This window comes from Lithobates pipiens, unplaced genomic scaffold (genome assembly GCF_037356315.1).
Source record: "Lithobates pipiens isolate NorthernLeopardFrog02 unplaced genomic scaffold, aLitPip1_a1.2 Scaffold_65, whole genome shotgun sequence".
NCBI lineage: Eukaryota > Metazoa > Chordata > Amphibia > Anura > Ranidae > Lithobates > Lithobates pipiens.
The window spans coordinates 316,677-343,498 of NW_027507887.1; the positions used below are offsets into that span (position 1 = coordinate 316,677).

The window sequence follows — 26,822 nt, forward strand, 5'->3', positions numbered from 1 at the left end:
GAATAATGTCAAAGTCATGGCTGGCGGGTGATTCTTCCTCCTGGCGCAGCAAGCGTTACATATCCACGGGAACACTGTAGCAATATGCTCTCATTAAACCCTGCTCTTTAGAGAGCACCTTTTTTAATCCCAGACTCAGTTATCTCCAGTCAGGAGTAAATGACTCTTTTTGCTGCAGCATGCTGAGGGAATAATTGAATATATGTCATATCAATCAATTTCAGATGGAGATTTACACAGTTATCAACCTTGCATCACTTGTCCATAAATGATGGGAGGTGTCATTGTCACTAGGGGATCTGCCAAATGAAAGAAACCCACCGTTATTCTTTTAGTCAGGGAAATGAGACATGGGATTAAGGATTTAGTGCCTCAATAACAAATCACTCTGCAGTATATGGGCAGCAAAATAGCCAAGGAAACCGGGGGAGGTGGGGGGGGGGGTATGCTAGAATAGACATATTGTGATGAAATACGGTGTTAAAAACGTGGTTTGTGAACATTGAGATCAACAATTTTAAAGGGATACTAAAGTCTTGTTTTATTGTGTTGTGTACCTGCTCTGTGTAATGGATTTGTACAGAGCAGCCCGGATCCTCCTCTTCTCGTGTCCCTCTTTGGCTCTCATGGCCACTCCCTCCTGCCGAGTGCCCCCAGAGCAAGCAGCTTGCTCTGGGGGCACCCCAGCCAAACTGCTGCTCTGTGTGTCCATTCAGACACAGAGCTTCGGTGCGACCCCACCCCCTGTCTCTCCTCATTGGCTCACTGACTTTGATTGACAGCAGCGGGTGACAATGGTATCAGCCAATGAGGAGGGAGAGTCCTAGACAGCCAAGTGTCTCGTGCAGCATCACTGGATCGAGATGGGGCTCGATCCAAGGAGGGACCACTGTTCAATGCTTTAGTTTTATTCAGTTTTCCATTTAGTAGTTGTAGTTAACATGTCTTTACACATGACAGATGTCTTCCTATCTGGGAACCCTATTTGCTACCTATTCATATTATATTTCCAAACAAGCCCATTCAAGGTTAGACAGAATGTTTGGCGTTTCACTTTATTTTCTAACCTGAGTTATTAAAGCTGAGCTCCGCCAAAAAAAAAAAAAAGAATTGTTAGCAGCTACAAAAAGTGTAGCTGCTGACTTTTAATAATTGCATACTCACCTGTTCCACAGTCCATCGATGCGGGCACAGGAAGCCTCACTCCTCTCCCCCTCCTCTCTACAGTGTCGGCAATAATATTGTGGGCGCTCACACTGCGCATGCGTGAGCCGAGCTGCACTCTGTGAATGGCCGGGCAATCGTCTGGGACCTGTGACGTATCCCAGAAGATTGCAGAGAGGGAGGGGGGAGAGGTGAACTTCCTTCTGGTGCCGTGGAGCCTCGAGAGGAAGTGGGAGATGGATGCTTTTAAAAAAAGGGTATCAACCCCCCCCATAAAAAATGACATGCCAAATGTGGCATGTCAGGGAGTCACCATCAATTGAAGCGGAAGTTTAATTTTTGGGTGGAAGATGCACGTGAAGGGATCTGAGTATTGCCATATGGCGGGACATGCCTAATGCCACGTACACATGATCGGACTATCCGGCGGACTTAGTAGGACAATCCGACGGACTTTGCAGCTGAGGTCCGCCGGACTTTCAAGTGAATGGACATGGCCACACACGATCACTCCAAAAGTCTGGCAGATTCGAACGTGATGACGTAGAATAAGGAAGTTCATAGCCAGTAGCCAATAGCTGCCCTAGCGTCGGGTTTTAGTCCATCGGACTAGCACAGAGACAAACGAATTGTCTGCTAAAAACCGAGTCCGGCGGACAATTTTGAAGCAAGTCTTATTTCTAGGTCCGCCTGACTTTTGGGAATAAAAAGTTCGCTGGAGCCCACACATGATCGAATTGTCCGGCAGACTAAGTCTAATAGTCCAATCGTGTATTTGTGGCATAAGTGTAAAGAAATAACTGTCTGTCAGTTTTTTCACAGAAACTTTGGGAGTGTTTCAGGATACATAACAAGAAAGTTACGTCCTGACAACTTTTGGTGCCTTTTGTCTGGCATGGATCTTAGTTTACTAAATATTCCATACTGCATGTTTTTTGTTAGTGTAAATTATAAGATTATTTTGCTTTTCAGCCACAGCTTCTCCTTTATAACAATAGTAGAGTAATGATTCATTTCACTTGTTGCATGGATTTTCTTTTTAATCTTCTATCAGGTCATACTATTTAATGGGCATGGTTACCTGTTCTCAACAGTGCATACCTGTTATTTTCATTGTCCATAATTTTGGATTCCTACAGTTCTTTAACCACTTCAATACCGGGCACTTAAACACCTTCCTGCCCAGACCAATTTTGAGCTTTCAGCGCTGTCGCACTTTGAATGACAATTGCGCGATCATGCTACACTGTACCCAAATGAAATTTTTATCATTATTTTCCCACAAATAGAGCTTTCTTTTGGTGGTATTTGATCACCTCTGCGGTTTTTATTTTTTGTGCTACAAATAAAAAAATACCGAAAATTTTGAAAAAAAAAATGTTTTTTTTTTGTTTCAGTTTCAAAACTTTGTAAATAAGTACGTTTTCTCCTTCACGGATGGGCACTGATGGGGCTACACTGATGGGCACTGATAAGGCGGCACTGATGGGCACCAATGAAGTGGCACTGATGAGGTGGCATTGATGGACACTGATAGGCGGCTGATAGGCGGCACTGATAGGTGGCACTGATAGGCGGCACTGATAGGCGACACTGATAGGCGACACTGATAGGCGACATGGATAGGCGACACGGATGGGTGACACGGATGGACACTGATAGGTGGCACAAATTGGCACTGATAGCTGGCACGGATTGGCATGGATGGGCGGCACAGATGGGCATGGGTAGGCGGCACAGATGGGCATTGGTAGGCGGCACAGATGGGCATGGGTGGGCACTGATAGGCGGCACAGGTGGGCACTGATAGGTGGCACAGGTGGGCACTCATTAGCGGCACAGGTGGGCACTCATTAGCAGCACAGGTGGGCACTCATTAGCAACACAGGTGTTATACTGTACTAATGGATGCCAATCAGTGCCAAACAATAATGCATGCCAATCAGTGATGCCCATTGTGGGCACTGATTGCCATCCATTATGGGCACTGATTGGCATCCATTGTGCCTGACTGGCATCCCTGGTGGTCTAGGGAGGATTACCTCTGCTGGGCATCCCTGGTGGTCTGGTGGCGTCCCTGGTGGTCCAGTGTGGGCATCCTCGGGGGGGCTGTGCTGATAATCGATCAGCACAGACCCCCCCTGTCAGAGGAGCAGCCGATCGGCTCTCCTCTACTCGCGTCTGACAGACGCGAGTGAGGAAAAGCCGATCACCGGCTCTTCCCATTTACACTGTGATCAGCCGTGATTGGACACGGCTGATCACGTGGTAAAGAGTCTCCGTCGGAGACTCTTTACCGAGATCGTAGTTGCCGGGTGTCAGACTGACACCCCGCAACAACGATCGCCGCGATGCGCGCCCCCGGGGGCGCGCAGCGGCTCATAATCCTGATCACGTCATATGACGTCCGGTTAGGATTATGAAACCACTTTGCCGCCGTCTATTTGTAATAGGGCGGGCGGCAAGTGGTTAAGGGAAGTTTTGCATTTGGTGTCTGCTAATCATAAGCATATAAAACACACATGGTTCCTTAACCACTTGCTTACTGGGCACTTAAACCCCCCTCAGTCCCAGACCAATTTTCAGCTTTCAGCGCTGATGCACTTTGAGTGACAATTGCGCGGGCATACAACACTGTACCCAAATGACATTTTTATCATTTTTTTCCCACAAATAGAGCTTTCTTTTGGTGGTATTTAGTTACAGCTCGGAGTTTTATTTTTTGCTAAACAAACAAAAAAAGATGCAAAAAAAAAAAAATCATGTTTTAATAGTTTGTTATAAAATTTTGCAAACGGGTCATTTTTCTCCTTCATTGAAGTGCGCTGATTAGGCGGCACTGATAGGCTGCATTGGTGGGCACTGATGGGCTGCATTGGTGGGCACTGATGGGCTGCATTGGTGGGCACTGATGGGCTGCACTGGTGGGCACTGATAGGCATAGTTAAGGCGGCACTAATAGGCACAGATAAGGCGGCACCGATGGGCACAGATAAGGCGGCACTGATGGGCAAAGATGGGCACAGATAAGATGGCACGGATGGGTGGCACGGATAAGTGGCACGGATGGGTGGCACGGATGGGCACTGATAGGTACCACAGATAGATGGGACTGATGGGCACTGATAGGTGGCACTGATAGGTGGCTCTGATAGGTGGCACTGCTGGGCACTGATGGGCGGCACTGCTGGGCACTGATGGGCGGCACTGCTGGGCACTGATGGGCGGCACTGGGGTGCAGCACCTTTGAGGCAGATTGGGTGGCACTGTGGGTGGCACTGTGGGGTGGCACTGTGGGTGGCACTGTGGGTGGCACTGTGGGTGGCACTGTGGGTGGCACTGTGGGCACTATGGGCACTGACAGGGGGCACTGACGGGGGGCACTTACTTTTTCTTTTATTTTACTTCAGGATGGCACTGCGGGAGGCAGGTGGGCACAGGCAGGTGGCAGGTGGTCCCTTGTATTGATGGCCGTGATCGGGACTGATGTCCCGATCACGGCCGCCGGTGATCGGCTTTTTTTTTCTCTCCTCGCGCTGTCAGCGCGAGGAGGAATAATAGCCGATTACCGGCTCCGTTCTATCACATGATCAGCTGTCATTGGCTGACAGCTGATCACGTGATAAGGGGTCGGGATCGACCCCTTACACGGATCGGTGATCAGGCGAGTCTCACGGACTCGCCGATCACAGAGCGCGCCGCGCGCGCCCCTCAGGGGGCGCGCAGGCCGCTCGTAACCAGGACGACGTCAATAGACGTAGTCCTGGAAATGTAGGTCCGCGCTAATGCCGTCATTTGGCAATAGCGCGGATCTGAAGTGGTTAAAGTGGGGTACCCCCTAAAAAAAAAAAATTAAAAGTCAGCAGCTACAAATACTGCAGCTGCTGGCTTTTAATAATCGGACACTTACCTGCCCCAGGGTCCAGCGATGCGGGGGAACGAAGCCCCCCCCTCGCTCCCCGCTCCGCTCGCGGCGCCGTCATGCATACTGTGGGCACAGCCGGACACCCACTGCGCATGCGCGAGCGGCGCAGGGCGCCGTGATACGCCGTACAGTCACCTGGGACACATGACGGGTCCCAGGTGAATGTGCGGCGCGAGGGGAAGTGATGTCACCAGCCCGGGCAATGAAGAAGGCAGACTACGAGGGACCCCCTAGCAACCGGTATTTAGAGGTGAGTAAAACATTTTTTTTTTTGCCAATTATTTTTTTTTTCTTTTTTTTTTACGAATTTTAAGTAGTTTTATTTTTTTGGTGGCAACACCACTTTAAATCCCATAACACCACCACCAAACCTCCAGTATTCTAATATGCAATAATTAAATGATATTAAAACTATACTTTATTGTAATTGCATGGTCGTGCGACGTGGCACCCAAGCAAAATTGATATCCTTTTTTCCCACAAATAGAGCTTTCTTTTGGTGCTATTTGATCACCCCTGCATTTTTTATTTTTTGTGCTGTAAACAAAAAAGAGTGACAATTTTGAAAAAAACACATTATTTTTTACATTTTGCTATAATAAATATCCCCCAAAAATATATAAAAAAAATGTTTTTTCTTCAGTTTAGGCCGATACGTATTCTTCTACATATTTTATACCCAAAGGGTGGGGGCCCAGGCCGTTTTTTCCCATTTTTTTTATCTATATTACAAGGACCCGGCAATACATTACAGCCGCGAGCAAGTTTAAATGACATTTTTCCATTTAGAAATGTAATTTTGCTACAGGACTGTGAAACACATCAGACATATGTTCTACTTTACAGGCAGACTAAGGGGATCCCCCGGCACTATATGTAAAGGAATATTTCATTTTTATTGTTTCACTTTAAGCATTCTTAAAGTCACTGCTCATGAAAAAAAATTTCATTTTTAAAAAATTTTTTTTGCATTGATTCATTTCCCCTGGGGCAGTACCCAGGTCCCCATACACTTTTTATGGCAAAAACTTGCATATAAGCCATTTAAAATGAGTACTTTTGATTTTTCATGTTTATGGCCCATAGACTTTAATGGTCTTCAATTTCTTCGCCTGTGCGCATGTTCTGGTGCAAACTGGGGGTTGTTCAACTTACATACTGACTTTGTTAGGGACATTAGTTTTATTTGTTTTTTTATATATTCTCTTGCTTCTTTTTTAGGAATATATTGTAAAATGGATTACTTTTTCACAAATGGATTGAATAGGTTGTTTAATAATCTATAAACAATCTACACCATATTGACTTTCAAATGAATTTCAAATTATAGATGTGGGTGGATGAAGTAGTTTGTGTATAACCTAACACATTATTTTTCTTGTCAAACAATTAATTAAATGGAATATGTCACAAAGCAAGCCACTTGTCTTGGAAGCCTCTGATGAAAGCTGCTCTTTATCAGCTGACAGTTCCATCAAAAAAAGTGGAAGGCTGAATTGTATATATCCCTTGTTTACTCTGGTGACACAATTTTTCAGATGTTTTCACTTGTTTTGCATATTTTTATAGCACACAAAGCCAATTTCAAGTACTCAGCTGTAACTAAAACTACTGTAAAGTATTCAATATGTTGACAGTATAATATTACATTTTCATTTTGCATGTCTGTTGCCATATGGATACGACTGTGTGTAACTGTGTGTAACAAGTGTTGAAATACCTCTGTGTGAACTGTCACTGGACTTATAATTGTGTTCAGTAGCATGTCTTATGGTTCATACACCTCTGCTACACTTATGCCGCGTACACATGATCAAACAATCGGGTGGAAAAGTCCGGAAAAATCAAGTCCGCCGGACAATCCCCCCCGTGTGTAGCCTCCGGCAGACTTTTTTTACCCGTAAGTACGACGGACTTAGAAAGTAGTTTTGCACTCCAATCTTCCTGCCGGACTTGCATTTCGGAGGACAATCCGGCCGTGTGTATGCTAGTCCGCCGTACTTTTGAAATGAACAGACTTTTCCTGCCCGAAAAAAATCGGCGTAGGGGTCCCCCCAGGTCCACATCAGACCCTTGTCCGAGCACGCTACCCGGCCGGCCAGGAAAGGGGGGGGACGAGCGAGCGCCCCCCCCCTCTTGAGCCGTACCAGGCCGCGCACCCTCAACATCTGGGGCCTTGGGGAAGGGGGGGCCGCGCGGCCCCCCCACCCCAAAGCACCTTGTCCCCATGTTAATGAGGACAAGGGCCTCTTCCCGACAACCCTGGCCATTGGTTGTCGGGGTCTGCGGGCGGGGGGCTTATCGGAATCCGAGAGCCCCCTTTAATAAGGGGGCCCCTGGATATCGGCCCCCCATCCTATGTGAATGAGTATGGGGTACAATTTACCCCTACCCATTCACCTGTGAAAAAAAGTACAAAAAAAAACACAACACAGGGTAAAAATAGTTTATTGCACAGCTCCGGGGGTCTTTCGTCTTCGGGGGTCTTCTCGCCGGACTCCTCCGCTATCTTCTGCTAGCTCTTTTACTAGCGGAGAAGCCCAGCTTTCTTCCTCGCCGCCGCCCTCTTCTTCCGACTTCGGGGGTCTTGTCCCCCTCTTCGGTTCTTCTGCCGGGCCACCGCGCCTTCTTCTAGCTCTTTTAGAGGCGGTGGCCCGGTCTTCTGTCGCGAGAACTTCACACTCTTAATCACGAAAATGATTTTTTTTATAACAAAAATGCTGTAAACTACTTGAGTAGTAGTGAGAAATTAGCACCTACACTCATGCCTCAGAACAGTCCCAATTCCTGCAACTCCACACTTCAGATCAGTCCCAATTCACCCACCTTCACACCTCAGATCACTGTCCCCCCTGCAAATCTGTTTCACCACTGTAACCCCCTGCACATCTGCCCTACCACTGTACCACCCTGCACATCTGCCCCACCACTTTAACCCCCTGCATATCTGCCCCACCATTGTACCACCCTGCACATCTGCCCCACCTCTATATTCCCTGCTCAAGTGTCCCACCACTGTAACCCCCTGCTCAACTGCCCCACCAATGTTCCCCCTTTCTCATCTGCCCCACCACTGTACCTCCCTGCACATCTGCTCCACCGCCATACCCCCATACTCTTCTCTCTCACTACTGAACCATCTTCTCATCTGTCCTAACACTGAACTTATCTGCTCATCTGCCCCATCACTGTAACCCCATTTCTCATCTGCCCCACCAATGTACCTCCTGCACATCTGCCCCACCACTGTACCTCCTGTAAATCTGTCCCACCTCTGTTTCATATGCTCACCTGTCCCACCAATGTACCTCCTTTCTCCTCTGCCCCGCCACTGTACCCCCCTGTATATCTGCCCCACCTCTGTACCCCCTGCTCTTCTGCCCAACCACTGTAACCCCCTGCTCATCTGTCCCACCAATGCACCTCCTTTCACATCTTCCCCACCGCTGTACCACCCTGCTCTTCTGTCCCACCACTGAACCCCCTTCTCATCTGCCCTAACACTGAACCCCCTTGCTCATCTGCCTCACCATTGTACCCCCTTCTTTTCTTTCCCACCATTGAATGCCCTGCTGCTCATCTGCCCCATCAATTTGCCCCTTTCCTCATCTGCCCCACCACTGTACATCCCTGCACATCTGCTCCACCAACATATCCCCATGCTCTTCTGTCTCACTACTGAATCACCTTCTCATCTGTCCTAACACTAAACCCATCTGCTCATCTGCCCCACCACTGTAACCTGCTTTCTCATCTGCCCCACCAATATACCTCCTGCACATTTGTCTCACCTCTGTACCCCCTGCTCTTCTGCCCCACCTCTGTTCCCCCTGCTCATCTGTCCCACCAATAAACCTCCTTTCACATCTGCCCACTGTTCTACCCCCCTGTCCCACCACTGAACCCCCTTCTCTTCTGCCCCAACACTGAGTCCCCTGCTCATCTGCCCCATCACTGTATCCCCCAACTCTTCTGTCCCACTGCTGAAGCCCCTTCTCATCTCTTCCACCACTGTACCTCTCTGCACATCTGCCCCACCATTGTACCTCCTTGTTTTCTGTCCCACCTCTGAACTCCTCCTGCTCATTTTCCCCACTGCTGTACCTTCCTGCTCATCTGCTCCACCGCTGTACTCTCTTCTCATCTATGATATGTGTGATATGCAGAGTGGTGAAAGGAAGCAGAGATGAGACACATTTACCTGTCCTGCCACACTCACCCTGCTGACCCACCTCTCATATCCAGCCCACCTGCTTGTATGTGATGTATGTGATGTCACATACAAATGTCTGGAATGGATGCGCAATGATAAGCTCAGGTCAGGGGTATTTTCTAAAAGCAGTAGGCCTGTGTGCAAGATCATAAGTTGGGCTCCTGCAGCTGAGAAAAAGTGTGCTCCAGCAAAAGTTAGGTGTGATTTTCATTGCACTGAATATTGGCTCTGGCTTAAAAGGACACAGAGTGCAGGGGTTCAGTAGTAAGTGACGCAAAGGTTCAGGAATCATTTGAGTTCTCCCAATCACAGTGAAATCCCTTCTTTCTGAGATTGTTAGTGGCAACCAAGTGAATCATCTTCCTCTAGATGGTGGATGGGGCTAGCATGACTGTGATTGACTTTAGCAGTGCCAATGACAGTCCTCCGCCTCCTGGCAAAAAGGGATGCCCCCCCCCCCCCCCCTTCCAGCAGAACTGCACCCAATCTCGTCCCCATCACAAAAGTTGACATTCTCAGCTACAGCAAAGTTAGAGAACCAAACAATGTTTCCCATCTTTTACAATGTGTGGGGGCGCAGTGCCTCCCCCTCAGTGCAAGTGTGGTATGGCGGGGAATTCTGATACTTCCCTGCGCTGCCCTGCTGATGGAGAGGGTGTCAAGTGCCGGCAAAAGATGCTTCGAGTGTCAGGGTTTGCCTACCCTTGGGCTATGCTATTTTACCTTTTCATTTGTTTATATAAACAAAATGTAACAATAGAAGTGCAGAACCTGTAGTTTCAGGTAAAAATGCAATAATACAGCAGCTCAGCCAGGTGAATTAGGTGAAAATAGGTTGTGGAATATCAAGGAAAGTAATTTTCATTGGGCAAACCTGGCCAAATTTACACAAATTTGGCTTGATGGATAAGGTGAATGTTCACCAAACAATTTGGGGAAATTTTCAGCCAAAAAGCAAATCTAATTATGGATAAATATTGAAATTTCGAAAACTGTTCTCTATCATTGTCCTGACCCTATAGCAGGCTGTATGCATGCATAAGAGCATTTTATACAATGAAGACATTCGCTATGCCAGCCTACTCTAAATTTTTGTCAGGCTTCTGATTGTTGTTTTTTAATGTGGTGGAAAAAACTATAAAAAGACAAAACAGCGCAAAGCACCTACACAGGGTCAGTTATTAGTTGAACAAGGCTCAATATGCTCTTGTGTATACTGTTTATTAACTGAACACAGACATTTATAAAAAAAGGGTATTCTGCAGTCCCTTGGATTTTCTGCAATGTTTGGGGTGGGGTCTTTTTCTACCATTAACCTAAGTTTTTTTTTTTTTTAAATATATACCTCTTGCAGCATTGCCCTTGTGTGTTTCTTTTGTTTCTTAAAACAATGTCACTGTGCTGTATCAGTAGTAATCTTGTGCAGATACATGAAGCGTCACACTGTACATTCATTCGTATTAGACATTACTTCTGGTGAGGTGTGGAGTTTTATTTCTTGTTACTGCTGCACAGTTTCTATGGCAGCATCAACCATCCATTTCAGTCCATCATTTTAAAAGGCTTGTGTTTGATATTTCAAAAAAAAAAGAAAGAAAATTACACATTTATGGAAAGCACAGAAGATATATTTTTGAATTGCTTTTGAGGGGCTTTTATTTGTCTTGCTTCAAATTTACACATAAATAGTTATATTTCATGTTTGCTACGAGTCTGTTTTTACATAGAGAAAAAAGATTGCATTTTTTTTTACTGCTGACTGCAACTATGATAGCAGTGTACCATGGAATAAATAAGATATGGAGAGGACAGAAAGGAACCACTTCAGCTGCGGAAGGTTTTACCCCCTTCCTGACCAGGCCATGTTTTGTGATACTGCATTGCTTTAACTGACAATTGTGCGTTCGTGTGATGCTGTATCCAAATAAAATTGATGTATTTTTTTTCCCCACAGATAGAGCTTTCTTTTGGTGGCATTTGATCACATCTGCGTTTTTTATTCTATAAACAAAAAAAGATTGTAAATGAAAAAAAAAAAACAATATTTTTTACTTTCTGCAATAAAACACATCCAGTAAAAAATTTAAAAAATCTAATTTCGTCATCAATTTAGGTCAATATGTATTCTGGTGCATGTCTTTGGTTAAAAAAAATCCCAATAAGCGTATATTTATTGGTTTGCGCAAAACTTATAGCGTCTACAAACTATGGGTTAGATTTATGGACTTTTTATTTATTTTTTATTGTCTTTTACTAGTAATGGTGGCGAACAGCGATTTTAAGCAGGACTGCGACATTTCCGCAGACAAATCTGACACTAGATGGCACTTTTTGGGGACCAGCGACACCAACGCAATGATCAGTGCTAAAAAAATGCACTGTAACTGTATAAATGACACTGACATGGAAGGGGTTAACATCAGGGGCAATCAAAGGATTAAGTGTGCTCCTAGGGAGTGCTTTCTAACTGTGGGGGGGAATACTGTGACTGAAGGAAAACAGAGATCCGTGTTTCTGCTTAGCAGAAACACAAGATCTCCATTTTCCTCCCTCACAGAAAGGCAGTCTGCCTTGTTTACATAGCCGTTCTGCCTCTCCTGTAAAGGATCGTGGGTGGCTGGTGGCCATCGTGACCGCCACACATGCTGATTGGCTCCCGCTGTGTCCAATCACTTCGGGAGCAAGGCTCCTGATGTGAACAGTGCAACCAAAATACAAACAGAGAGAAATATAAAAAAAAAAACCCCTACGGTAAAATAAATGGAAATAAAAATGAAAGGTACTTTCCAAGGTTTTGCTTGGTCTGTACTTTCCAAGTCTAATTCAGTGTAGCATAAATGTGATTCTGACAGTATCTCTGGCTCTCAGAGACGACTAGCATCTGTGCAAAGTTTTAATGGAAAATTGTGGACATTCCAGATGGCGTCAAGATAGGAGGACTAAACTGTTTATGATATTTCATCAACGGGACGTCCTAAGATGTAAGTTCTTCTAACTGAATCAAAATATTCATATGACCCTTGTTAACCAATATATTATTACACAACACGAAATCCCAATTGGAAGGTGTCTAGTCTGCCTCCTGAACCTCATAATATAGAAGAATTTGGTCTTAAAATGATGGTAATTCTCATATATTTGGGTGGATGCTTATTATTAGGATTCTTTCATCAGATCAGGATTTAGGAAATATGACAAAGAGGACTTAATGGTCAGATAAAGGCAGACTTCCAAATGTGGATTGATTCTTACTAGTTTATGATGTGCATATACAGCCATTTTAGAAAACACCATACCAGAAAATATTTTAAAAAATACTTTATGAAACGCTCATTAAAAGATCTCTGGTTATTAGTGTTCTGCTTGTTAGACTTTGCTCATCATAGCTATTAGACATTTTAGACAGCTCATAAGCAGGCTGTGCAGACCTACATCAAGATGGCCCCCTGTCTTTCTCAAGCCATCTCAATGGAATTAATGCTATTGCTAGAATTTTACAATGTTCTGGTTAGAAAGTTCATTGGGATTTAATATAACTTGCTTGTGTGTAAAGCTAAGCTGTTCAGGTTTATGATTTAGCCACTTACAGTGGAAATAATAAGTCTTCACACCCCTGTTAAAATGTCAGGTCAGGTTTCTGTAATGTAAAGAAATGAGACAAAGATAAATCATTTTAGAACTTTTCCAATCTTTAATATGACCTATAAACTGTACAACTCAGTTGAACAACAAACTGAAATATTTTAGGTGGAGGGAAGTAAAAATAAAAAAGTTAAATAATATGGTTGCATAAGTGTGCACACCCTTAAGCTAATACTTTGTTGAAGTACCCTTTGATCCTTTTGATTTTATTACAACACTTTTTGGGTATGAGTCTATCAGCATGGCACATCTTGGCAACTCTTCTTTGCAAAAATACTCCTAATCTGTTAGATTGCAAGGGCATCTCCTGTACACAACCCCTTTCAGATCACCCCACAGATTTTCAAAAGGATAAAGGTCTGGGCTCTGGCTGGGCCATTCCAAAACTGTAATCTGCTTCTGCTAAAGCCATTCCTTTGTTGATTTGGATGTATGCTTTGGGTCGTTGTCATGCTGAAAGATGAAGTTCCTCTTCATGTTTAGCTTTCTAACAGAAGCCTGAAGGTTTTGTGCTAAGATTGACCGGTATTTGGAATTGTTCATAAAAGCCTCTACCTTGACTAAGATCCCTGTTCCAGCTGAAGAAAAACAGTCCCAGAGCATGGTGCTGCCACCACCATGCTTCACTGTGGGTATGGTTTCATTTTGGTGATGTGCAGTGTTGTTTTTGAGCCAAACATATCTTTTGGAATTATGGACAAAAAGTTAAATCTTGGTTTCATGAGATCATAACACATTTTCCCACATGCTTTTGGGAGACTTCAGATGTGTTTTTGCAAATTTTTGCCAGGTTTGGATGCTTTTCTTCATAAGAAAAGGCTTCCATCTTGCCACTCTACCCCATAGCCCAGACATGTAACACACAGTCAGTACTTGCCAGAAATTCCTGCAGCTCCTTTAATGTTGCTGTAGGCCTCTTGGTAGCCTTCCTGACCAGTTTTGTTATCGTCCTTTCATCAATTTTGGAGGGATGTCTAGTTCTTGGTAATGTCACTGTTGTGCCATACTTTTTCTACTTGATGATGACTGTCTTCACTATATTTCATGGTATATCTAATGCCTTGGTCGCTATTTGGCTGCTAGCGGAGCAGGTTTTAACCCCCGCTAGCGGCCAAAAAAGGTGGTTAAATCCCCAGCAAAATGCTGCTGGGGTGGTGTTTTGGCGGCGGTATCGCAGCGATGCCCCATTTGTTTCAGTGGGGAGCACCAGATGACTGAAGTATTGAATGATATTTCAATTTTCTTTTTTATTCCACCTGTTTTTAGGCACCAGTAGTATGTCAGCGGGTGTCAATGGCCAATTCATAACCATTTCAGCTCTGGAAGGTTTACCCCCCTTCATAACCAGGCCATTTTTTTGTGATATGGCACTGTGTTACTTTAACTGACAATTACACTGTCGTGCCTTACTGTACCCAAATAAAATTGATGTCCTTTTTTTCCCCACAAATAGGGAATATTTATTTTGGAGGAATTTGGTCCCCTTTGCGGTTTTTATTTTTTGCGCTATAAACAAAAATAGACCTACAATTTTGAAAAAATATATATATTTCTTATTTTCTGCTGTAAAATATACCCACTAATAAAATGGGAAAAAAAATCAAATTTCTTCATCAATTTAGGCCACATATTTTTTGATAAAAAAATCCCAATAAGCGTATATTGATTGGTTTGTGCAAAAGTTATAGCATTTACAAACTATGGGCTATATTTATGGAATTTTTATTTATGTATTTATTTATTTTTTATTGCCCTGTACACACGGTCGGACATTCCAACGAAAAAATCCGTCTGATTTTTTCTGACGGATTTTGGCCCAAACTTGTCTTGCATACACACGGTCGCACAAAGTTGTCGGAAAATCCGATCATTCATAATGAGGTGACGTACAACACGTACAACGGGACTATAAAGAGGCCAGTAGCCAAGCTTTTGTCTCATAATTTATTATGAGCATGCTTTGCACTTTGTGCATTAGAATTGTCTACATGCGATCAGAATTTAAACGATCGGATTTTGTTGTTGGAAAATTTTAGATCCTGCTCTCAAACTTTGTGTCAGAAATTCCGACGGAAAAAATCAGATGGAGCCCACACATGATCGGATTTTCCGTCAACACGAACCCGTAAAACACGTACAACGGGACTATAAAGAGGCCAGTAGCCAAGCTTTTGTCTCATAATTTATTATGAGCATGCTTTGCACTTTGTGGATCAGAATTGTCTACACGCGATCAGAATTTAAACGATCGGATTTTGTTGTTGGAAAATTTTAGATCCTGCTCTCAAACTTTGTGTCGGAAATTCCGACGGAAAAAATCAGATGGAGCCCACACATGATCGGATTTTCCGTCAACACGAACCGATTGCATATTTTCCATCGGAAAGTCCCACCGTGTGTACAGGGCATATGGCTGCAAGCAATGATCATTGTGTTCTGGGGGGGGGGCAGTCCCCCTGTCAGAGCACAATAGTTCAGTGGGGAGATCACTGCACTAACATCAGATGTGTTAGTACAGCGATATGTACGTTTTTTTCCGTTCAGCCTGCCTTGTGTACCCAGCATTAGAACTAAGCCTAGCACTGCACTGCATTTCAAATGTACCTAGACTGCTTCATGCAGGAATTTGGGAGCAGTCTGTCAAAGCACAATGCATATAATTGTATAGATTTGAACTAAACCACTGAATAAAAAGATCTGTTTAGTAATTGTACGGTACACTGCGGCACTAAACCTCTAAGATGTGAACAAGCTCTTATTGATAAACCAGTTAACATGTATTCAGTAATCATTGAAAAGGACAGTATTATTTTAATTCTGAACAATGGGTCCCTGACTGAAACATTTAATGACAAACTGACTGAGGACATTCTATTCTCCACTTACCACACCTAAACTATCTTCGCTATTTTCTTATTTTTCTTCCTTTTCCTTTCTTTTTTCCTTCTCCTTTCCCTTTCTTCTCTGCCTTCCCTTTTCCTTTTCCTCCGTTCCCCTCCCTTCTTTCCCTCTCTCCTTCCCCTTTCCTTTCCCTGCTCCTCTCTTCTCTCTTGTTCACCCTCCCTCCATCCTTGCTCTATTGTGATATAAGAGTTGCATATCTTTATTTATTTTTTTAACTTAAACCCATATATCTGAGAATTTTTCCATGAATAATACAATTCTCCCATCTTGCAAATATATTCTACTCTCATAGCCACTCTCTTACTGCCAGCGTTTCAGGATAAGTCCCATAGCTACACTCAGTAAATGGGGAATAAGTGACCTCTTATACTGTGCTATAGATTTCCCTGTATTGTGAAACAAATATGTCCACAGGTCCATAGACATTTCCATTTCACTCATTTCTGGTAATATCTGTGCAACCCCTCTCCAAAATTCTTGTATTTTTAGAACACTCCCACCATATGTGATCCAGTGTTACCTGTGCATTACATCCACGCCAACATAACAGAAATTTCTCAAATTTATATTTATGTGCTCTTATAGGTATGATATACCATCCTACTAAACACTTAAAATTTATTTCCATTGTATTTACATCCCGAGAAGAGGCATATCCCAACTTTAGCAACTTTTTTTTCTGTTGCTCATTCAACACTGTTCCAAGTTCTCTCTTTCTCTTCCCTTTATGAAACTATCTGTCCAAAGTGCAATAGCCAAGGTTTTTTTTGGGGGTATGCTGTCTGTGTCCCACAGGATGATTTCCCTTCAGTTCCTTGAGACACAACAGAAAGGAAAAGGAAATCTCTCCAAAGTGAAGCTAAATTGCCATCAGAACAATCAGGTTATCCTTTCAGAAGATTCCCCTACACCTGCTGTTCCAGTAAGAACTGTACAATTTTGATCACCACAAAAGACAGAGAGGGTGACCCCCCTCCCAACTTGATACCACAGTAAAAATTCAACCAGAGACTGTAGCCCACCTGCATGATATGGAATCTAAAAAAGTTTTAGATTTACTGTAAAAAGCACAATCTTCCTGCTATGATTTCTGGCTCTGCTCCTGCCCTAATTTTTTGGGATTTGGAAGCCCCTCCTGCCTTTGGGAAATTTACATTCCTCCTGTTCCTTTCTGTATAAAAAATAGTAAAATTACTGAGCTCAAAGTACTAGTCCCTGTGAAATACAAGACACAAATCTTTGGTCAGTTTACTGTCTTTTTTTTAATCAGATTTGGTCTTTTGAACTGTGTTAGTTATAGTACAGCTTTTATGAATGGAGGAAGTGGGCAGAAAGGGCAGGCATAGTTGGCACTCTTGACAAGTGCCTGTCACAGGGCTGTTGGCTCCAATAACTACTGCCCTCCACAGTGGAAAATTACAGTGGCGTTTGGCGGTCAGAGGAAGATTTCAGCTAATACAGGAGCCAGCAGCACAAGGGACATATCTTATTGATTGTAAATAATTTTGCTTGCGCCAATTTAGTTCTTTTCACTTACAACTAAACTTGGGCTTTATAAAGTAGTAGTGTAACAATTGTGCAGTAAACGCTTAGCTTTGTGCAACAAAGGCACCACTTGGCAGTAGCGATGTTCATAGGCTTGGTGCTATATGTAGACAGTTTAGGTTTCACAAATAGCTAGGTTTGTGCCACTTTGTGTTGGTCTATCACATAAAATCACAATAAAATACATTTACGTTTTTGGTTGTAACATGACAAAATGTGGAAAATTTCAATGGGTATGAATACTTTTTCAAGGCACTGTATATATTGTGGACATTAAAGATTTATAGCTCAGGGAACACAGCAAACAAGTACTTGTATCTCAAGCCTTAAAAACATTTTTTTTTTTAACTGCGGCTCAAGGACAAAGCTTTGATGATTGTCAGTCTTGACAGATAACTGAAATGTCCTTCATAAGAAATGCCATTAAAAGATATAAACTGCAGATAAAGTGTACCATTCTACTAAAACACACAACTTAAAATACATTGACAGAGCTCTATGTTTTGCTATGCTAGGTTTTTACAAAAAAGAAAAAATAATGAATGTACACTACAATATTAACAATTATACTGGCACTGAAATTCCTGATGCAGATAGGAAACCTGGGGAGAAACCCTTCTCCATAGACCATTAAGGCCTCTCTTTATTTTATATCTGGAAGCTTCGAAGTGAGGAAAAGAAAGCTTGTGCTTCCTGCTATTTCACACTGGCCACAGATCAAGGGAGGATTAAACTTTTTGTTTTGTTTTGTTTTTAAATAACAATAATAATAATTTAAAATCATTTTTCAAACCTATATTTTCCTAAATTCTATAATGTTTATGTAGCTTGATGAAACCATTTCTATGCTGGGCTCTAAAGCCCTATACATACGATCAGAAATTCTGCCAGCAAAAGTCAGATATGAGCTTTTGGTCATAAATTCCAACCGTGTATATGCTCCATCGGACTTTTGCTGACAGAATTCCAGCCAGCAAAAGATTGAGAGCATGTTCTCTATTTTTTGGTCCGAAGACGTTCCGATCGGAAATTCTGATCATCTGTACAAATTCAAGTGCGCAAAATTCCTACGCATGCTTGGAAACAATTTGACGCATGCTCTGAAGCATTGAACTTCATTTTATCGGCTTGTCGTAGTGCTGTACGTCACCACGTTCTTAACGGTCAAAAGTTCAGAGAACTTTTGTGTGACCTTGTGTATGCAAGCCATGCTTGAGTGGAATTCCGCCGGAAAAACCATCCAAGTTTTTTCAACGGAAAATCCACTCGTGTGTACGGGGCATGAGTAGCTATTCATTCATTAGCAGGTGAAAAGCTGAAGCAATCTTGACCCTAATAACTGTTATTTCACCTAGTTTACCCACTTAAGGACCGCCTCACACCGATATACATCGGCAGAATTGCACGGCTGGGCATAAGCACGTACAGGTACATTGCCCTTTAAGTGCCCGCGGCACACTTGCGACCCGGTCCTGAGCTCCGTGGCCACGGGATCCGCGGACCCGAGTGCCACCGGTGTCCCGTGATCAGGTCACAGAGCTGAAGAATGAGGAAAGGTAAGTGTAACAAACCTCTGCCTGTGCTTCCTAGTGAGCTTGTCACTGATCATCTGTTCCCTGTCATAGGGAAAGAAGATCAGTGATGTCACATGCCAAGCTACGCCCCCCTACAGTAAAACAAACACACACACTTAACTCCTACACTGCCCCCTAGTGGTTAACCCCTTCACTGCCAGTGACATTTTTACAGTAATCAGTGCATTTTTAATCGCACTGATCCTTGGTCCCAAAAATGTTTCAAAAGTGTCCGCCATAATATCGCCCCCACAATAAAAATCGCTAATCCCCGCCATTACTAGTAAAAAAAAAATTATTAATAAAAATGCCATAAAACTATCCCCTATTTTGTAGACGCTATAACATTTGTGCAAAGCAATCAATAAACGCTTATTGCGAATTTTTACAAAAAATATGTGGTATATCAGTTAAAGTGACGCAGTACCGAATCGCAAAAAGGGGCTTGGTCCTTTAGCTGCAAAATGGTCCGGGGCTTAAGTGGTTAAAGGTGTCATGTTAAAATTGTGAAGGTAAAATTGCATGAGATAATAACATGTAAAAATGTTCCTCTTTCATAAGGTAATGTAGCAATATCTTACCAGTGTAAATACAGTACATCCACTATAGATTCTACTGTAAAGTGCTATGGAATACAATGGTCATATATGAATTTAGGATAGCATTAAAACATAAAGTAGTATTTGGACTGGCTATAACTATAATCACTGTATTTTTTTTTTGTTAGGTACTCAGAAGAGGAAATACACCAGAAAGTAGGAACTTTTCGCCAGATGCTCATGGAGAAAGAAGGAGTACTGACCAGAGAAGATCAACATGGACGACAAATGTAAGTAGACATCAACCATAAATGTGGATGCTTGATTACAAATGAACTCTATGCCTATGGACAATATTACATAGAATTCCAGGAAGAACAAAGTCAACCAGGATAGGCGATGTTCTAAATGAACAATGTAGGGAATTTATATTTTAAATGTAGGTTTTAAAATGATAGGGAATGAGCAATAAATGGAAAACAAATGTCTGCTTATGCAAATGTCCTCCCCAGACACCGCAGCTCACAATGGGAGGACTTCAGATGCAAACACAGCACTGTTAATCCACAAAGCTGTGAGGAGAGTTAAGTGTGGCCAGCTGCTTATTGACAAACCGCAGGCTTGTGACTCAACAGAGAATATGCTGATAGCCACCATCAGGATCAATGGGTATTTGTGAGACTTTGCAGGGAGACTAATAAAAAACTGAAGTGCAGACACACTTACATTCAAGTGCTGCAGCACATTTTCCTTTTAGATAGGGAGGCCGTAGTTCTTCTTTAACCCCTTAATGCCTAAAGGTAAAACAGATCTTCATGCCTGAATGCAATTTTTTCAGCTTTGACGTGTATTAGTAAAACTGTACATAAATTATACCTTATTTTGGTATGGATAGCTTCTGATTTCTTTTTTATTATCAAAGGAAAACTGACCCAAAATAGTAACAAAAATATATTTTGCCATTACCATGGCCCACCACCACAAAAACCCTCAAACAAAATGATCTTACTCCTCACATTTGTGGCAATACCACATATACTGTATGTGTAATATTTGTTGTTTATACCTAAAACACGTTAAATATATTTTTTAAATCTACCTAGAACTGACCTTTAACCTGACTTTTGACATCCCAACCCAGACTTTTGACCCCAATCTTTGACTCTGCCTAGATCAAGCCCTGATAAAGCTACTTTATATTTATTAATATATTTTTTTTAACACCTTCTTTTTCTGCTGTTTCATTCTTCTCCTCTGACTAGGAGAAAAAGATAAAACTTTTTTTTTTTTCACCACTCAGAGGAGAATGAGTACAAGAGCAGGTTTTACTGATTGAATATGTGAGAGGCACTCACAGACTATCACAGTGTTTATGTGATCGGGAGCCAGGTCTCCCAGCTTCTGAAGGTTAGTATGAGACTTGTAGCTTTTGGGGACAGTTTGAGTTCCATACTGATATGCTATGTAGTGAATTTGAGAGTCATGGCTGGGAGGATGACATATGACTTTCACCAGTAGGAGGAACGTCCCGTCTGGCCTATAGCAGATTGACGGCCGGGCTGAACATTCCTCCTTCTGGGTGGACGTCATATGAACTGGTTAGGTAACATTATACAGCCAAAATATTTAAATAATTTTAGTGGCAGGTAAAAAAACTTTTTACTGGGGAGCTGAGTTTCCTAAATGCATTTCCTCTCAGAAAAAAACTGTCCCTGGGCATCCATTGCTATCCTGCTAAGAGATGATTATTGCATTATTACCTGATTTGCCATTAAGAGAAACATTTCTGCTTTTCTTTGTAGTCACTTGGATGGTAAACGCTATCAAGCGTTATCCAGGTACAATATATACTTGGATTGCTTTACATTTTCCCTTTTGTATTCTTTAAAATGAACTGCCTTAAATCATTCAATTCTAGGCCTGAAGTCCCGTGGTATCACTACACTGCACTCCCCTAGCAAAGAGAATTATGTATACTTTGATGTATTAGTTAATTAAAAGTATCTCAATTCACTGACTTTTCCAAAACAATTTTGCCAGTAAATCTTTAGAGTAGAATAAAATGGCCTGCATTTCAAGCTTTATTCTACATAGCTAAAGGCTAGTTTTACTGAAATGTGCCATTACATCTTTTTGGTATACCACATTTTGCAATAAAACGGCCTCTAAATTATATAAGGGACTTATTTGTGCATTTGCAGGTCTAACATAAGATTAAAAATTCTATATCATTTCTGTTTGCAACAGGGCACATTTTGGTGTGTGATGCCAAAATAATGTGTTCAGAAGATAATTATGATATTGTTAGTAGTTTTTTTTTTTCAGATGTTTTACTATTCCTCGGCTTCTGCTTCTAAGATGACTACATGTTTTCATAGTCAGTTATCAAACTGTTAGTGTGCTAATTAGCTGCAGTAAGAATGACTGAAGGAAGAGCCTTCACTGCAAATATTATATGCTTAAATGAGACCAAGTGAAGAGCAAAAAAACAATTTAGCTTAAAGCTGAACTCCAGCCTTATACCGCATACACACGTTTTCCCATCGGAATAAACTCCAAATGTTTTTCAGACGGAGTTCCGCTGAAACTTTTTTGCATACACATGATCACACCAAAGTCCGATTGTTAAGAATGCGTACGACAGGACTAGAAAAAGGAAGTTCAGTAGCCAATAGCCTCTGTCTCATACTTGCTTCAGAGCATGCGTCGTTTTTGGTCCATTAGAACAGCATACAGACGAGCGGTTTTCCCAATAGGGATTGGTTCCGTCGGAAATATTTAAAACATGTTCTATTTCTACGTCTGTCAGAATTTTTGTAAATAAAAAAAGGCCGATGAGACATACAATGGAAAGCTTCCGTCTGACTTTTTCTGTCAGACATTCCACTCGTGTGTAGGCGGCATTACTTTCAGCGGCACACTTGTTCTTTTCTGTACTGAGACTGCTTACTCTGATTTCCCTGCACACTGTGAGCTTCTCACAGTGTGCATTAGATGCTAGAGCAAGCCAGACATAGCTTGCCTCATTTTTGGGCTGGAGGACATGCAGAATTGTCTAACCCTTTCCTCTCCAAACTCACTGTCCCTGGCCTGCCCATGTCATTTATTCTATTTCATTTCTTTTGATCATTACTGCTCGGCATCAATTGTGGCCATTACCTACTAGGGATGCACCGAAATTTCGGCCGCCGAAACATATCGGCCGAAAATGGCCTTTTCGCCATTTTGCTGAAAGAGAGTTCTTGCCGATAATGGCGTCGAAAATTGCGCATGCACAGTAGCGACGGGAGAACACTTCGGATGACATCACTCGTTCTGTGGGCGGCTTGCACGTTCCTCGTTAAGACGCCGCACTTGTAAGCACATTCCCTGCTGAGACACTGGCCCCTTCCCCGCGGACGTGATCATGCTTGTGAGATGCTGCTGGGACCCGAGAGACGCTGCTGGGACCTGAGAGACACTACTGGGACATGAGAAACGCTGCTGGGACCCGTGAGACGGCTTCATAGAGGGCTGCACATAACATACTCAAGTACAAGAGTGGGCACTGTCCCTCCTGGATGGCTACTACTATTCGCCGGTGAGCAATGCGTTGCCTTTTTTGCCTTACTTAAACTGACAGAAACAATCCAACTAGTTTTATTTATTTTACTATACTACTGAAATGGTCTATAGCAGTCAAACAACATGTATTACTTACTACTTAGCCTAAACAACAAGCCACTCTTGCCATGCAGTATAGTATTAAATATGTCTGTCTGTCTGTCTGTCTGCACTGCAATACATCTGACTTGTAGCAGAAATAATATTTTATATAATTGAACTGATTTGAAATGGAATGGCATGCTATTTATTCTGTAGTATACTACAAAATTAAATGTATGCCCTTGTTGTCATTGAATTTGTTACTTTGTCACAATATAGTTAGTTATACAGTACACACTGACATGACAGCAAGCACATGATTTTTTAAACATGACAGTACGCAATACATATAATATATTTAATAACTATATATTATATATTTTATTGTGTACTGTCATGTTTCAACAAATCATGTATAACTTAGTTATAATACTCCGCTGACAAATTCAATGACAACAAGCGCATGAATTTATAGTATACTACAGAATAGCTCAAAAAAATTAAATATAGCATGCAATTGCAATTTGCAAGCAATCAATTCCATTTCAAATCAAATTTAATCAGTGCAATTATCTTTTTGGTACAAGTCAGATGTACTGCAGTGCAGATATAACTACCTTGCATGGCAAGAACTGCACCGTTAAAAAAAAAAAAAAGTGATCGTTTTTTATTTTGTAAAGCTGCCTCCTAGGGTTTAGCTTTTAAATTGATTTTGTCCTTTTTTTTCCCCCCCCTCAGATTTCACTCCCACTATAGATCATTCTATGTTATTATTCTGCGCTATCAGCAAAGGTGGAAATATTTTAAAGTTTCTGATAAATCACATTAAGTATGATAAAGACCCCAAATTTGCAATCTGTAGTCTTTGCTCAGCAGAAATTTCAAGAGGGGGTAAGGTGCCAAGGCATTTTTCAACAACAGGTTTGATACACCACCTGAAAACACGTCATCCAGTTCAGCATTCAGATTAGAAGAAAACAGTGCCACTTCCAAAAAATTACTCAGGCTCAACACTATCTGTGGCCACAGTCTTTGAAAAGGTTAACAAATTTGCAAGTGACAGTCCCAAAGCTTGTGCCATAACAGATAAAATTATGGAATTTATTACATTAGATGACCAGCCATTCTCTGTTATGGAGGACATTGGATTCCGTAGGCTCATGCAACATATTGAGCCTCATTACTCACTACCAAGCAGACGCTACTTTGCAGATACCTGTCTACCTGAATTGTTTTGCAGTATTAGAAAACATGTTCATGAGCTCATGACTACCGACATAATAGAAATCAGTTTTACTACCGACATTTGGAGTTCAGACCTCAGTCCAACGAGCATGCTTAGCCTGACAGCGCAGTGGATAGATGACAAATTTCAATTGCAAAACATCCTACTTAACGCACGTTTGTTGGATCACATACTGCAGCAGCAATAGCTGACACTTTAAAATCCATGCTTGACACTTGGCACATTGAGAAGTCTAACGTGCATTTGATTGTCTGAGATAATGCACGGAATATAGAAAAAGCAATGGAGGACAGTGAACTTAAAAGCATACTGTGTATGGCACACACTCTGCAATTGGCTGTGAATGAAGGATTGCCGAGTCAGCGCACCATTTCTGTTATTGTATCAAAAGGAAGAAAATTTGTGGGTCACTTTAAGCATTCTCCGCTTGCTTATTCCAGATTACAAGCTTTGCAGATACAGTTTGGAATGCCACCGAAATGACTGCAGAAAGATGTAGCCACTCGTTGGAACAGCACCTACTATATGCTGCAAAGTCTTTTTGAACAAAAGAGCGTTTTAGCTGCATACATTGCAGATTACGAGCTGCTGGCAACACTGAATGCACATCAGTGGATGTTAGTTGAAAATAGTTTGTCTCTTCTATCTCCATTTGAACAGTTAACAAAAGAAATAAGCTCAACTAATGCTTCCATTTCTGAAGTTATTCCCTTGATTGCCGCACTAAAGCGTCTGCTAGGAAAAGAGATAGAAACAGACTATGGCGTAAAAATGGCTAAAACCACTCTACTGGAGGCCGTTACCAACTGGTTTCAAGACACAGAGTCCAACCCTCTGTACTGCATTGCAACAGTTCTAGATCCTCGATTTAAATAGCATTATTTTAATGTTGAGAAAAAGCGGCGTGCATGGACAATGATACAAGCACAAATGGACGTGGTGGAAGCATCTGGTGAAGGAGTTTTGAGGTGCAGCACAGAGGAAAGTGAGAAGAATCGGTTGTATACAAGTGAAGAGGAACACGCTCCCTCCATATCTGATATGTTTAAAGAAATTTTACATGAATGCACCCTGGTCCATAGCAGTGCCGGAACAAGTGCAGCTACCCAACAGCTGGACATTTATTTAGCTGAACAACCTATAGCCAGAAGTGACAATCCCCTTGAGTACTGGCGCATCAACAAACAACGTTTTCCTTTGCTTGCACAGATTGCACGCAGATATTTATTTGCCCCAAGCACCAGTACAGAGAGTGAGAGACTATTCAGTCTAGCATCTCATATTCTTGAGAAGAGAAACCATCTCTCCTGTGAGAAAGCTGAACAACTTTTGTCCTTGAAGCGAAATCTGCCACTTTTACTGAAATAGATTTATAAATCCGTAGCATAGACCAATTAATTTACCATGTTGTTGAACATAGTAAATTAATTGGTATTGGACTGTGCTATTGGACAATTGGAACATACAACATAGTATGACTGACTACCAGTATGTTCCAATTGTCTAGTTGTGCCATTAGTTGGTTGTTCATTGTAGTTCTTCTACAGTTTTTTTTGCACTTCTTCAATTTAAGAGAGAATTCCAGCTTTTAATCTACTGTACATACATAGTTTGTTGCTGCTGGGCCAAACTATGTCTCTCCATAAGCTGTCAGCCCATTGCATGTGCAAATGCAAAACTGTATGTTCTGTATCTGTGGCTGTCTACATACTCCAGTACTATACACTATACCACACTGTGTTCCAGATATGGGCGGAGACTTCCAGAAACACAGACTAGTCTACATTGCCTGCTGTGATTGGCTGAGCACGGCTGCTGTAGACTAGACTGTGTTCCGGGATGTCTCCACTCATACCCAGGGGACCAGAACACAGTGCAGTCTACTAAGTATGTAACTCGCAGCTACATACATACACTTGTATTGCACATGCAGCTGCTGACACCTTAGGGAGAGAACTTAAATAAAATAAAATTACTAGTTCTCAAGTTGAAAATAAAATAATTACATTTTTTTATTGCATGTAGCATATGTTAAACTTATATTTTACAGAAACTGTGAAACAGAATAATGGCCTTCTGCCATATTTGTTATGCTGTTTTTCTTTATACATAGTTTGTTGTTGGGGCAAACGATGTCAGTCATTGATTGTCTCTCGCTAAGCTTTCAGCCCGTTGCATGTGCAAAACTGTATGTTCTGTATCTGTGACCGTCTACATACTCCAGTACTATACATTATACCGCACTGTGTTCCAGATATGGGCGGAGACTTCCATAAACACAGACTAGTCTACATTGCTTGCTGTGATTGACTGAGCACCGCTGCTGTAGACCAGACTGTAGACTAGTCTGTGTTCCGGGATGTCTCTGCTCATACCCGGGGGCTGGAACACAGTGTGGTCTACTGTATGACTATGTATGTAACCT

The 26,822-nt window shown here is 42.2% G+C and overlaps 1 protein-coding gene across 1 annotated transcript in view; it reads left to right on the top strand.

The window, feature by feature from the left end:
• Nucleotides 1-26,822, top strand: part of LOC143958923 (uncharacterized) — a 382,425-nt gene that overhangs the window by 198,367 nt on the left and 157,236 nt on the right. The window contains exon 3 of the mRNA XM_077467909.1: nt 19,695-19,796. Coding sequence (XP_077324035.1) covers nt 19,695-19,796 — 102 coding nt within the window. The remainder of the gene's footprint in view (nt 1-19,694; nt 19,797-26,822) is intronic.